The 13,574-nt window shown below is 58.2% G+C and overlaps 1 protein-coding gene across 1 annotated transcript in view; it reads right to left on the bottom strand.

The window, feature by feature from the left end:
• Window positions 1-1,001, bottom strand: part of LOC137327800 (synembryn-A-like) — a 43,640-nt gene extending 42,639 nt beyond the window's left edge. The window contains exon 1 of the mRNA XM_067993608.1: window positions 873-1,001. Coding sequence (XP_067849709.1) covers window positions 873-956 — 84 coding nt within the window. The 5' untranslated portion in view covers window positions 957-1,001. The remainder of the gene's footprint in view (window positions 1-872) is intronic.
• Window positions 1,002-13,574: the final 12,573 nt, after the last annotated feature.

The following is a 13,574-nucleotide window of genomic DNA, read 5'->3' as shown; positions in this document are numbered from 1 at the left end:
TGCCTTTTTCTGTTGTTCTGTTGAGGTTTGAAGTTTAACCCATGGTGAAACGTTGCTATTGATGGAATTGCAGACAATGAATGAATGTGAGAGGAGCTGGAAGATCGAGAGAAAAACCAAACCCGAGATCAGCAACCGCCAAAATTAACTTCATGTTTCAATCCCTCAGGAACCCAGATATTACCCGTCTTCACTTCACACTCCTCATAAACCCAGAGTGTGCGTTCAGCACAGAGACACCATCTCCTGACACGCTTTGTGGGGCACCGCCCCGCGCCCCACGGGCACCGCCGCACCGGCCCGCGCCCCACGGGCACCGCCGCACCGCCCCGCGCCCCACGGGCACCGGCCCGCGCCCCACGGGCACCGCCCCGCGCCCCACGGGCACCGCCCCGCGCCCCACGGGCACCGCCCCGCGCCCCACGGGCACCGCCCCGCGCCCCACGGGCACCGCCCCGCGCCCCACGGGCACCGCCCCGCGCCCCACGGGCACCGCCCCGCGCCCCACGGGCACCGCCCCGCGCCCCACGGGCACCGCCCCGCGCCCCACGGGCACCGCCCCGCGCCCCACGGGCACCGCCCCGCGCCCCACGGGCACCGCCCCGCGCCCCACGGGCACCGCCGCACCGCCCCGCGCCCCACGGGGAGGGGGAGGGAGGAGGGGGAGGGGGAGGGGGAGGGGCACCGAATCCCCCGCTCCCCCTCCCCCCCGGCCCCGCTCCTGCCCGTGGTGCTCCGGGATTTATCCGGGTGTGAAGCGGCCGGGCCGCCGGTCGTTGTTGAGCCCGCTCCCGGGGCGGGGAGTGAGGGCGGGCGGGGTGACTCCCCCCCCACGGTCCCGGGGCCTGGGCCCAGGGTCTGAGTTGACTCACCGCCGTGTTGTGAAGCTGCAGCGCCGGGAGCGCCGAGTCCTGCTCCCCGCTCTCCACCCGCTCGATCACCCGGCTCAGCTCCATCACAGCGCCGGGCCCCGGACTCACTCCCACTCCCGGCTCCCGCTCCGCCCGCCCCTCGGCCCAGACTCCGCCCCCTCGGCCCAGACTCCGCCCCCTCGCTACAGGCCCCGCCCCCTAGGCCCAGACCCCGCCCCCTCGGCCCAGACTCCGCCCCCTCGCTACAGGCCCCGCCCCCTCGGCCCAGACCCCGCCCCTCGGCCCAGACTCCGCCCCCTCGGCCCAGACTCCGCCCCCTCGCTACAGGCCCCGCCCCCTAGGCCCAGACCCCGCCCCCTCGGCCCAGACTCCGCCCCCTCACTACAGACCCGCCCCTCGGCCCAGACTCCGCCCCCTCGGCCCAGACTCCGCCCCCTCGCTACAGGCCCCGCCCCCTCGGCCCAGACTCCGCCCCCTCGCTACAGGCCCCGCCCCCTCGGCCCAGACCCCGCCCCTCGGCCCAGACTCCGCCCCCTCGGCCCAGACTCCGCCCCCTCGCTACAGGCCCCGCCCCTCGGCCCAGACCCCGCCCTCTCGGCCCAGACTCCGCCCCCTCGGTCCCGGCCCCGCCCCCTCACCACAGACCCGCCCCTCGGCCCAGACCCCGCCCCCTCGGCCCAGACTCCGCCCCCTCACTACAGACCCGCCCCTCGGCCCAGACTCCGCCCCCTCGGCCCAGACTCCGCCCCCTCGCTACAGGCCCCGCCCCCTCGGCCCAGACTCCGCCCCCTCGCTACAGGCCCCGCCCCCTCGGCCCAGACCCCGCCCCTCGGCCCAGACTCCGCCCCCTCGGCCCAGACTCCGCCCCCTCGCTACAGGCCCCGCCCCTCGGCCCAGACCCCGCCCTCTCGGCCCAGACTCCGCCCCCTCGGTCCCGGCCCCGCCCCCTCACCACAGACCCGCCCCTCGGCCCAGACTCCGCCCCCTCGGTCCCGGCCCCGCCCCCTCACCACAGACCCCGCCCCTCGGCCCAGACTCCGCCCCCTCACTACAGTCCCCGCCCCCTCGGCCCAGACTCCGCCCCTCACTACAGGCCCCGCCCCCTCACTACAGACTCCGCCCCCTCACTACAGACCCGCCCCTCGGCCCAGGCCCCGCCCCCTCACTACAGACCCCGCCCCCCACTACAGACCCCGCCCCTCGGCCCAGACTCCGCCCCCTCACTACAGACCCCGCCCCTCGGCCCAGACTCAGCCCCCTCACTACAGACTCCGCCCCCTCACTACAGACTCCGCCCCCTCACTATAGACCCCGCCCCCTCACTACAGACCCCGCCCCCTCACTACAGGCCACGCCCCTCGGCCCAGGCCCCGCCCCTCGGCCCAGGCCCCGCCCCCTCACTACAGACTCCGCCCCCTCACTACAGACCCCGCCCCTCGGCCCAGACCCCGCCTCCTCGGTCCCGGCCCCGCCCCCTCACTGGGTGGGATATTAAAGGGTGTGAGGAGTGAGGGGAGAGTGGGATTAGACTGGGGGGGGGGGGGGTTGGGGGGGTTGGGGGGGTTGGGGGGGTTGGGGGTGGGGGGAGGGATGTGTGGGGGTGGGGGTTGGGAGTGGGGGTCGGGGGTGGAAGTGCGGGTGCGGGGCCGGGTGTTCGGGGGGCCGGGTGTTCGGGGGGCCGGGTGTTCGGGGGGCCGGGGGTGGGGCGGGGGGGTGTTTATTGCTCATCCCCCCCCTCACCACCCCCACACTAAGCCCCTTTAGTGCAGGGAGACCTCCCCAGGTGACCACACCCACCTCTAAACTCCCTCAGTGACCGTGAGGGGCGATCGGGACGTCCCGCGATCGGGACAGGCGCTGCACTCTCTGCCGTGACTCCTCCTCTCGCCTCGGAGCGTTGCCCCATCCTAACCCTCTCCCCCCTCCCCCCCCGGTATCATCACCAACGTCCGGGCTACATTTCCATTGACATGGGGTCAGCTCTCACACAGATGCCGAAGACCCCCAGCTCTATCTGACCCCCCATCACATTTATCACAACTCCCACCGTGCTGCCCGCCGCGTTCACTAACATCGAGCCACGGACGAGCCAATCCTTTCTTTAACTGAACATCAGTGAGACCAAAGCCCCTAATTCCACTCTGCAATATCACCTCCCACATTCACCCCGAACTCCCCCCAATATAAAATGCAATTCATCCAAAACCCCACCACCTACATCCCATCCTGCACTCAGTCCCACCCTCACTCACCCCCACTCCGCATCAAACCCCATCGTTCCCCCAACTTAGGGAATTCAAAGACCTTCTTTACAAATCTCTCGTATCTCACCCCAATCCATCTGTGCAACCTATTCTAGCCTCACGTGTCCTCTGGTCCTTCAAAACTATTCAAGGGTGTGGGGAGTGAGCGGGAGAGTGGGATTAGACTGGGTGGGATATTAAAGGGTACGGGGAGTGAGGGGGAGAGTGGGATTAGACTGGGTGGGATATTAAAGGGTACGGGGAGTGAGGGGGAGAGTGGGATTAGACTGGGTGGGATATTAAAGGGTACGGGGAGTGAGGGGGAGAGTGGGATTAGACTGGGTGGGATATTAAAGGGTACGGGGAGTGAGGGGAGAGTGGGATTAGACTGGGTGGGATATTAAAGGGTACGGGGAGTGAGGTGGAGAGTGGGATTAGACTGGGTGGGATATTAAAGGGTACGGGGAGTGAGGTGGAGAGTGGGATTAGACTGGGTGGGATATTAAAGGGTACGGGGAGTGAGCGGGAGAGTGGGATTAGACTGGGTGGGATATTAAAGGGTACGGGGAGTGAGGGGGAGAGTGGGATTAGACTGGGTGGGATATTAAAGGGTACGGGGAGTGAGGGGAGAGTGGGATTAGACTGGGTGGGATATTAAAGGGTACGGGGAGTGAGGGGGAGAGTGGGATTAGACTGGGTGGGATATTAAAGGGTGTGGGGAGTGAGCGGGAGAGTGGGATTAGACTGGGTGGGATATTAAAGGGTATGGGGAGTGAGGGGAGAGTGGGATTAGACTGGGTGGGATATTAAAGGGTGTGGGGAGTGAGGGGAGAGTGGGATTAGACTGGGTGGGATATTAAAGGGTATGGGGAGTGAGGGGAGAGTGGGATTAGACTGGGTGGGATATTAAAGGGTACGGGGAGTGAGGGGAGAGTGGGATTAGACTGGGTGGGATATTAAAGGGTACGGGGAGTGAGGGGAGAGTGGGATTAGACTGGGTGGGATATTAAAGGGTACGGGGAGTGAGGTGGAGAGTGGGATTAGACTGGGTGGGATATTAAAGGGTACGGGGAGTGAGCGGGAGAGTGGGATTAGACTGGGTGGGATATTAAAGGGTACGGGGAGTGAGCGGGAGAGTGGGATTAGACTGGGTGGGATATTAAAGGGTACGGGGAGTGAGCAGGAGAGTGGGATTAGACTGGGTGGGATATTAAAGGGTACGGGGAGTGAGGGGGAGAGTGGGATTAGACTGGGTGGGATATTAAAGGGGACGGGGAGTGATGAGGAGAGTGGGATTAGACTGGGTGGGATATTAAAGGGTATGGGGAGTGATGAGGAGAGTGGGATTAGACTGGGTGGGATATTAAAGGGTACAGGGAGTGATGAGGAGAGTGGGATTAGACTGGGTGGGATATTAAAGGGTATGGGGAGTGAGGGGAGAGTGGGATTAGACTGGGTGGGATATTAAAGGGTACGGGGAGTGAGGGGAGAGTGGGATTAGACTGGGTGGGATATTAAAGGGTACGGGGAGTGAGGGGAGAGTGGGATTAGACTGGGTGGGATATTAAAGGGTACGGGGAGTGAGGGGAGAGTGGGATTAGACTGGGTGGGATATTAAAGGGTACGGGGAGTGAGGGGAGAGTGGGATTAGACTGGGTGGGATATTAAAGGGTACGGGGAGTGAGCGGGAGAGTGGGATTAGACTGGGTGGGATATTAAAGGGTGTGGGGAGTGAGGGGAGAGTGGGATTAGACTGGGTGGGATATTAAAGGGTACGGGGAGTGAGGGGGAGAGTGGGATTAGACTGGGTGGGATATTAAAGGGTACGGGGAGTGAGGGGAGAGTGGGATTAGACTGGGTGGGATATTAAAGGGTACGGGGAGTGAGGGGAGAGTGGGATTAGACTGGGTGGGATATTAAAGGGTACGGGGAGTGAGGGGAGAGTGGGATTAGACTGGGTGGGATATTAAAGGGTACGGGGAGTGAGGGGAGAGTGGGATTAGACTGGGTGGGATATTAAAGGGTACGGGGAGTGAGGGGGAGAGTGGGATTAGACTGGGTGGGATATTAAAGGGTACGGGGAGTGAGGGGGAGAGTGGGATTAGACTGGGTGGGATATTAAAGGGTACGGGGAGTGAGGGGGAGAGTGGGATTAGACTGGGGGGGATATTAAAGGGTACGGGGAGTGAGGGGAGAGTGGGATTAGACTGGGTGGGATATTAAAGGGTATGGGGAGTAAGGGGGAGAGTGGGATTAGACTGGGTGGGATATTAAAGGGTACGGGGAGCGAGGGGGAGAGTGGGATTAGACTGGGTGGGATATTAAAGGGTACGGGGAGTGAGGGGGAGAGTGGGATTAGACTGGGTGGGATATTAAAGGGTACGGGGAGTGAGGGGGAGAGTGGGATTAGACTGGGTGGGATATTAAAGGGTATGGGGAGTGAGGGGAGAGTGGGATTAGACTGGGTGGGATATTAAAGGGTACGGGGAGTGAGGGGAGAGTGGGATTAGACTGGGTGGGATATTAAAGGGTACGGGGAGTGAGGGGGAGAGTGGGATTTGACTGGGTGGGATATTAAAGGGTACGGGGAGTGAGGGGAGAGTGGGATTAGACTGGGTGGGATATTAAAGGGTATGGGGAGTGAGGGGAGAGTGGGATTAGACTGGGTGGGATATTAAAGGGTACGGGGAGTGAGGGGAGAGTGGGATTAGACTGGGTGGGATATTAAAGGGTGTGGGGAGTGAGCAGGAGAGTGGGATTAGACTGGGTGGGATATTAAAGGGTACGGGGAGTGAGGGGAGAGTGGGATTAGACTGGGTGGGATATTAAAGGGTACGGGGAGTGAGGGGAGAGTGGGATTAGACTGGGTGGGATATTAAAGGGTACGGGGAGTGAGGTGGAGAGTGGGATTAGACTGGGTGGGATATTAAAGGGTACGGGGAGTGAGCGGGAGAGTGGGATTAGACTGGGTGGGATATTAAAGGGTACGGGGAGTGAGCGGGAGAGTGGGATTAGACTGGGTGGGATATTAAAGGGTACGGGGAGTGAGGGGAGAGTGGGATTAGACTGGGTGGGATATTAAAGGGTACGGGGAGTGAGGGGAGAGTGGGATTAGACTGGGTGGGATATTAAAGGGTACGGGGAGTGAGGGGAGAGTGGGATTAGACTGGGTGGGATATTAAAGGGTATGGGGAGTGAGGGGAGAGTGGGATTAGACTGGGTGGGATATTAAAGGGTACGGGGAGTGAGGGGAGAGTGGGATTAGACTGGGTGGGATATTAAAGGGTGTGGGGAGTGAGCAGGAGAGTGGGATTAGACTGGGTGGGATATTAAAGGGTACGGGGAGTGAGGGGAGAGTGGGATTAGACTGGGTGGGATATTAAAGGGTACGGGGAGTGAGGGGAGAGTGGGATTAGACTGGGTGGGATATTAAAGGGTACGGGGAGTGAGGTGGAGAGTGGGATTAGACTGGGTGGGATATTAAAGGGTACGGGGAGTGAGCGGGAGAGTGGGATTAGATTGGTGGGATATTAAAGGGTACGGGGAGTGAGCGGGAGAGTGGGATTAGACTGGGTGGGATATTAAAGGGTACGGGGAGTGAGGGGAGAGTGGGATTAGACTGGGTGGGATATTAAAGGGTACGGGGAGTGAGGGGAGAGTGGGATTAGACTGGGTGGGATATTAAAGGGTACGGGGAGTGAGGGGAGAGTGGGATTAGACTGGGTGGGATATTAAAGGGTACGGGGAGTGAGGGGAGAGTGGGATTAGACTGGGTGGGATATTAAAGGGTACGGGGAGTGAGCGGGAGAGTGGGATTAGACTGGGTGGGATATTAAAGGGTGTGGGGAGTGAGGGGAGAGTGGGATTAGACTGGGTGGGATATTAAAGGGTACGGGGAGTGAGGGGAGAGTGGGATTAGACTGGGTGGGATATTAAAGGGTACGGGGAGTGAGGGGAGAGTGGGATTAGACTGGGTGGGATATTAAAGGGTACGGGGAGTGAGCGGGAGAGTGGGATTAGACTGGGTGGGATATTAAAGGGTACGGGGAGTGAGGGGGAGAGTGGGATTAGACTGGGTGGGATATTAAAGGGTACGGGGAGTGAGGGGGAGAGTGGGATTAGACTGGGTGGGATATTAAAGGGTACGGGGAGTGAGGTGGAGAGTGGGATTAGACTGGGTGGGATATTAAAGGGTACGGGGAGTGAGGTGGAGAGTGGGATTAGACTGGGTGGGATATTAAAGGGTACGGGGAGTGAGCGGGAGAGTGGGATTAGACTGGGTGGGATATTAAAGGGTACGGGGAGTGAGGGGGAGAGTGGGATTAGACTGGGTGGGATATTAAAGGGTACGGGGAGTGAGGGGAGAGTGGGATTAGACTGGGTGGGATATTAAAGGGTACGGGGAGTGAGGGGAGAGTGGGATTAGACTGGGTGGGATATTAAAGGGTACGGGGAGTGAGCGGGAGAGTGGGATTAGACTGGGTGGGATATTAAAGGGTACGGGGAGTGAGCGGGAGAGTGGGATTAGACTGGGTGGGATATTAAAGGGTACGGGGAGTGAGCGGGAGAGTGGGATTAGACTGGGTGGGATATTAAAGGGTATGGGGAGTGAGGGGAGAGTGGGATTAGACTGGGTGGGATATTAAAGGGTGTGGGGAGTGAGGGGAGAGTGGGATTAGACTGGGTGGGATATTAAAGGGTATGGGGAGTGAGGGGAGAGTGGGATTAGACTGGGTGGGATATTAAAGGGTACGGGGAGTGAGGGGAGAGTGGGATTAGACTGGGTGGGATATTAAAGGGTGTGGGGAGTGAGCAGGAGAGTGGGATTAGACTGGGTGGGATATTAAAGGGTACGGGGAGTGAGGGGAGAGTGGGATTAGACTGGGTGGGATATTAAAGGGTACGGGGAGTGAGGGGAGAGTGGGATTAGACTGGGTGGGATATTAAAGGGTACGGGGAGTGAGGTGGAGAGTGGGATTAGACTGGGTGGGATATTAAAGGGTACGGGGAGTGAGCGGGAGAGTGGGATTAGACTGGGTGGGATATTAAAGGGTACGGGGAGTGAGCGGGAGAGTGGGATTAGACTGGGTGGGATATTAAAGGGTACGGGGAGTGAGGGGAGAGTGGGATTAGACTGGGTGGGATATTAAAGGGTACGGGGAGTGAGGTGGAGAGTGGGATTAGACTGGGTGGGATATTAAAGGGTACGGGGAGTGAGCGGGAGAGTGGGATTAGACTGGGTGGGATATTAAAGGGTACGGGGAGTGAGCGGGAGAGTGGGATTAGACTGGGTGGGATATTAAAGGGTACGGGGAGTGAGGGGAGAGTGGGATTAGACTGGGTGGGATATTAAAGGGTACGGGGAGTGAGGGGAGAGTGGGATTAGACTGGGTGGGATATTAAAGGGTACGGGGAGTGAGGGGAGAGTGGGATTAGACTGGGTGGGATATTAAAGGGTGTGGGGAGCGAGGGGGAGAGTGGGATTAGACTGGGTGGGATATTAAAGGGTACGGGGAGTGAGGGGAGAGTGGGATTAGACTGGGTGGGATATTAAAGGGTACGGGGAGTGAGCGGGAGAGTGGGATTAGACTGGGTGGGATATTAAAGGGTGTGGGGAGTGAGGGGAGAGTGGGATTAGACTGGGTGGGATATTAAAGGGTACGGGGAGTGAGGGGGAGAGTGGGATTAGACTGGGTGGGATATTAAAGGGTACGGGGAGTGAGGGGAGAGTGGGATTAGACTGGGTGGGATATTAAAGGGTACGGGGAGTGAGGGGAGAGTGGGATTAGACTGGGTGGGATATTAAAGGGTACGGGGAGTGAGGGGAGAGTGGGATTAGACTGGGTGGGATATTAAAGGGTACGGGGAGTGAGCGGGAGAGTGGGATTAGACTGGGTGGGATATTAAAGGGTACGGGGAGTGAGGGGAGAGTGGGATTAGACTGGGTGGGATATTAAAGGGTACGGGGAGTGAGGGGAGAGTGGGATTAGACTGGGTGGGATATTAAAGGGTACGGGTAGTGAGGGGGAGAGTGGGATTAGACTGGGTGGGATATTAAAGGGTACGGGGAGTGAGGGGAGAGTGGGATTAGACTGGGTGGGATATTAAAGGGTACGGGGAGTGAGGGGGAGAGTGGGATTTGACTGGGTGGGATATTAAAGGGTACGGGGAGTGAGGGGAGAGTGGGATTAGACTGGGTGGGATAATAAAGGGTATGGGGAGTGAGGGGAGAGTGGGATTAGACTGGGTGGGATATTAAAGGGTACGGGGAGTGAGGGGAGAGTGGGATTAGACTGGGTGGGATATTAAAGGGTGTGGGGAGTGAGCAGGAGAGTGGGATTAGACTGGGTGGGATATTAAAGGGTACGGGGAGTGAGGGGAGAGTGGGATTAGACTGGGTGGGATATTAAAGGGTACGGGGAGTGAGGGGAGAGTGGGATTAGACTGGGTGGGATATTAAAGGGTACGGGGAGTGAGGTGGAGAGTGGGATTAGACTGGGTGGGATATTAAAGGGTACGGGGAGTGAGCGGGAGAGTGGGATTAGACTGGGTGGGATATTAAAGGGTACGGGGAGTGAGCGGGAGAGTGGGATTAGACTGGGTGGGATATTAAAGGGTACGGGGAGTGAGGGGAGAGTGGGATTAGACTGGGTGGGATATTAAAGGGTACGGGGGGAGTGAGGGGAGAGTGGGATTAGACTGGGTGGGATATTAAAGGGTACGGGGAGTGAGGGGAGAGTGGGATTAGACTGGGTGGGATATTAAAGGGTACGGGGAGTGAGGGGAGAGTGGGATTAGACTGGGTGGGATATTAAAGGGTACGGGGAGTGAGCGGGAGAGTGGGATTAGACTGGGTGGGATATTAAAGGGTGTGGGGAGTGAGGGGAGAGTGGGATTAGACTGGGTGGGATATTAAAGGGTACGGGGAGTGAGGGGAGAGTGGGATTAGACTGGGTGGGATATTAAAGGGTACGGGGAGTGAGGGGAGAGTGGGATTAGACTGGGTGGGATATTAAAGGGTACGGGGAGTGAGCGGGAGAGTGGGATTAGACTGGGTGGGATATTAAAGGGTACGGGGAGTGAGGGGGAGAGTGGGATTAGACTGGGTGGGATATTAAAGGGTACGGGGAGTGAGGGGGAGAGTGGGATTAGACTGGGTGGGATATTAAAGGGTACGGGGAGTGAGGTGGAGAGTGGGATTAGACTGGGTGGGATATTAAAGGGTACGGGGAGTGAGGTGGAGAGTGGGATTAGACTGGGTGGGATATTAAAGGGTACGGGGAGTGAGCGGGAGAGTGGGATTAGACTGGGTGGGATATTAAAGGGTACGGGGAGTGAGGGGGAGAGTGGGATTAGACTGGGTGGGATATTAAAGGGTACGGGGAGTGAGGGGAGAGTGGGATTAGACTGGGTGGGATATTAAAGGGTACGGGGAGTGAGGGGAGAGTGGGATTAGACTGGGTGGGATATTAAAGGGTACGGGGAGTGAGCGGGAGAGTGGGATTAGACTGGGTGGGATATTAAAGGGTACGGGGAGTGAGCGGGAGAGTGGGATTAGACTGGGTGGGATATTAAAGGGTACGGGGAGTGAGCGGGAGAGTGGGATTAGACTGGGTGGGATATTAAAGGGTATGGGGAGTGAGGGGAGAGTGGGATTAGACTGGGTGGGATATTAAAGGGTGTGGGGAGTGAGGGGAGAGTGGGATTAGACTGGGTGGGATATTAAAGGGTATGGGGAGTGAGGGGAGAGTGGGATTAGACTGGGTGGGATATTAAAGGGTACGGGGAGTGAGGGGAGAGTGGGATTAGACTGGGTGGGATATTAAAGGGTGTGGGGAGTGAGCAGGAGAGTGGGATTAGACTGGGTGGGATATTAAAGGGTACGGGGAGTGAGGGGAGAGTGGGATTAGACTGGGTGGGATATTAAAGGGTACGGGGAGTGAGGGGAGAGTGGGATTAGACTGGGTGGGATATTAAAGGGTACGGGGAGTGAGGTGGAGAGTGGGATTAGACTGGGTGGGATATTAAAGGGTACGGGGAGTGAGCGGGAGAGTGGGATTAGACTGGGTGGGATATTAAAGGGTACGGGGAGTGAGCGGGAGAGTGGGATTAGACTGGGTGGGATATTAAAGGGTACGGGGAGTGAGGGGAGAGTGGGATTAGACTGGGTGGGATATTAAAGGGTACGGGGAGTGAGGGGAGAGTGGGATTAGACTGGGTGGGATATTAAAGGGTACGGGGAGTGAGGGGAGAGTGGGATTAGACTGGGTGGGATATTAAAGGGTGTGGGGAGGAGGGGGAGAGTGGGATTAGACTGGGTGGGATATTAAAGGGTACGTGGAGTGAGGGGAGAGTGGGATTAGACTGGGTGGGATATTAAAGGGTACGGGGAGTGAGCGGAGAGAGTGGGATTAGACTGGGTGGGATATTAAAGGGTGTGGGGAGTGAGGGGAGAGTGGGATTAGACTGGGTGGGATATTAAAGGGTACGGGGAGTGAGGGGGAGAGTGGGATTAGACTGGGTGGGATATTAAAGGGTACGGGGAGTGAGGGGAGAGTGGGATTAGACTGGGTGGGATATTAAAGGGTACGGGGAGTGAGGGGAGAGTGGGATTAGACTGGGTGGGATATTAAAGGGTACGGGGAGTGAGGGGAGAGTGGGATTAGACTGGGTGGGATATTAAAGGGTACGGGGAGTGAGCGGGAGAGTGGGATTAGACTGGGTGGGATATTAAAGGGTACGGGGAGTGAGGGGAGAGTGGGATTAGACTGGGTGGGATATTAAAGGGTACGGGGAGTGAGGGGAGAGTGGGATTAGACTGGGTGGGATATTAAAGGGTACGGGTAGTGAGGGGGAGAGTGGGATTAGACTGGGTGGGATATTAAAGGGTACGGGGAGTGAGGGGGAGAGTGGGATTAGACTGGGTGGGATATTAAAGGGTACGGGGAGTGAGGGGGAGAGTGGGATTTGACTGGGTGGGATATTAAAGGGTACGGGGAGTGAGGGGAGAGTGGGATTAGACTGGGTGGGATAATAAAGGGTATGGGGAGTGAGGGGGAGAGTGGGATTAGACTGGGTGGGATATTAAAGGGTACGGGGAGTGAGGGGAGAGTGGGATTAGACTGGGTGGGATATTAAAGGGGTGTGGGGAGTGAGCAGGGAGAGTGGGATTAGACTGGGTGGGATATTAAAGGGTACGGGGAGTGAGGGGAGAGTGGGATTAGACTGGGTGGGATATTAAAGGGTACGGGGAGTGAGGGGAGAGTGGGATTAGACTGGGTGGGATATTAAAGGGTACGGGGAGTGAGGTGGAGAGTGGGATTAGACTGGGTGGGATATTAAAGGGTACGGGGAGTGAGCGGGAGAGTGGGATTAGACTGGGTGGGATATTAAAGGGTACGGGGAGTTGAGCGGGAGAGTGGGATTAGACTGGGTGGGATATTAAAGGGTACGGGGAGTGAGGGGAGAGTGGGATTAGACTGGGTGGGATATTAAAGGGTACGGGGAGTGAGGGGAGAGTGGGATTAGACTGGGTGGGATATTAAAGGGTACGGGGAGTGAGGGGAGAGTGGGATTAGACTGGGTGGGATATTAAAGGGTACGGGGAGTGAGGGGAGAGTGGGATTAGACTGGGTGGGATATTAAAGGGTACGGGGAGTGAGCGGGAGAGTGGGATTAGACTGGGTGGGATATTAAAGGGTGTGGGGAGTGAGGGGGAGAGTGGGATTAGACTGGGTGGGATATTAAAGGGTACGGGGAGTGAGGGGGAGAGTGGGATTAGACTGGGTGGGATATTAAAGGGTACGGGGAGTGAGGGGAGAGTGGGATTAGACTGGGTGGGATATTAAAGGGTACGGGGAGTGAGGGGAGAGTGGGATTAGACTGGGTGGGATATTAAAGGGTATGGGGAGTGAGCGGGAGAGTGGGATTAGACTGGGTGGGATATTAAAGGGTACGGGGAGTGAGGGGGAGAGTGGGATTAGACTGGGTGGGATATTAAAGGGTACGGGGAGTGAGGGGAGAGTGGGATTAGACTGGGTGGGATATTAAAGGGTACGGGGAGTGAGGGGAGAGTGGGATTAGACTGGGTGGGATATTAAAGGGTACGGGGAGTGAGGGGGAGAGTGGGATTAGACTGGGTGGGATATTAAAGGGTACGGGGAGTGAGCGGGAGAGTGGGATTAGACTGGGTGGGATATTAAAGGGTACGGGGAGTGAGGGGGAGAGTGGGATTAGACTGGGTGGGATATTAAAGGGTACTGGGGAGTGAGCAGGAGAGTGGGATTAGACTGGGTGGGATATTAAAGGGTACGGGGAGTGAGGGGAGAGTGGGATTAGACTGGGTGGGATATTAAAGGGTACGGGGAGTGAGGGGAGAGTGGGATTAGACTGGGTGGGATATTAAAGGGTACGGGTAGTGAGTGAGGGGAGAGTGGGATTAGACTGGGTGGGATATTAA

The sequence above is a fragment of the Heptranchias perlo genome, chromosome 12 (genome assembly GCF_035084215.1).
Source record: "Heptranchias perlo isolate sHepPer1 chromosome 12, sHepPer1.hap1, whole genome shotgun sequence".
In the NCBI taxonomy this organism is placed as follows: Eukaryota; Metazoa; Chordata; class Chondrichthyes; order Hexanchiformes; family Hexanchidae; genus Heptranchias; species Heptranchias perlo.
The sequence above is the reverse complement of the archived record's forward strand: the minus strand, read 5'-3'. Positions and strand labels throughout refer to the sequence as shown.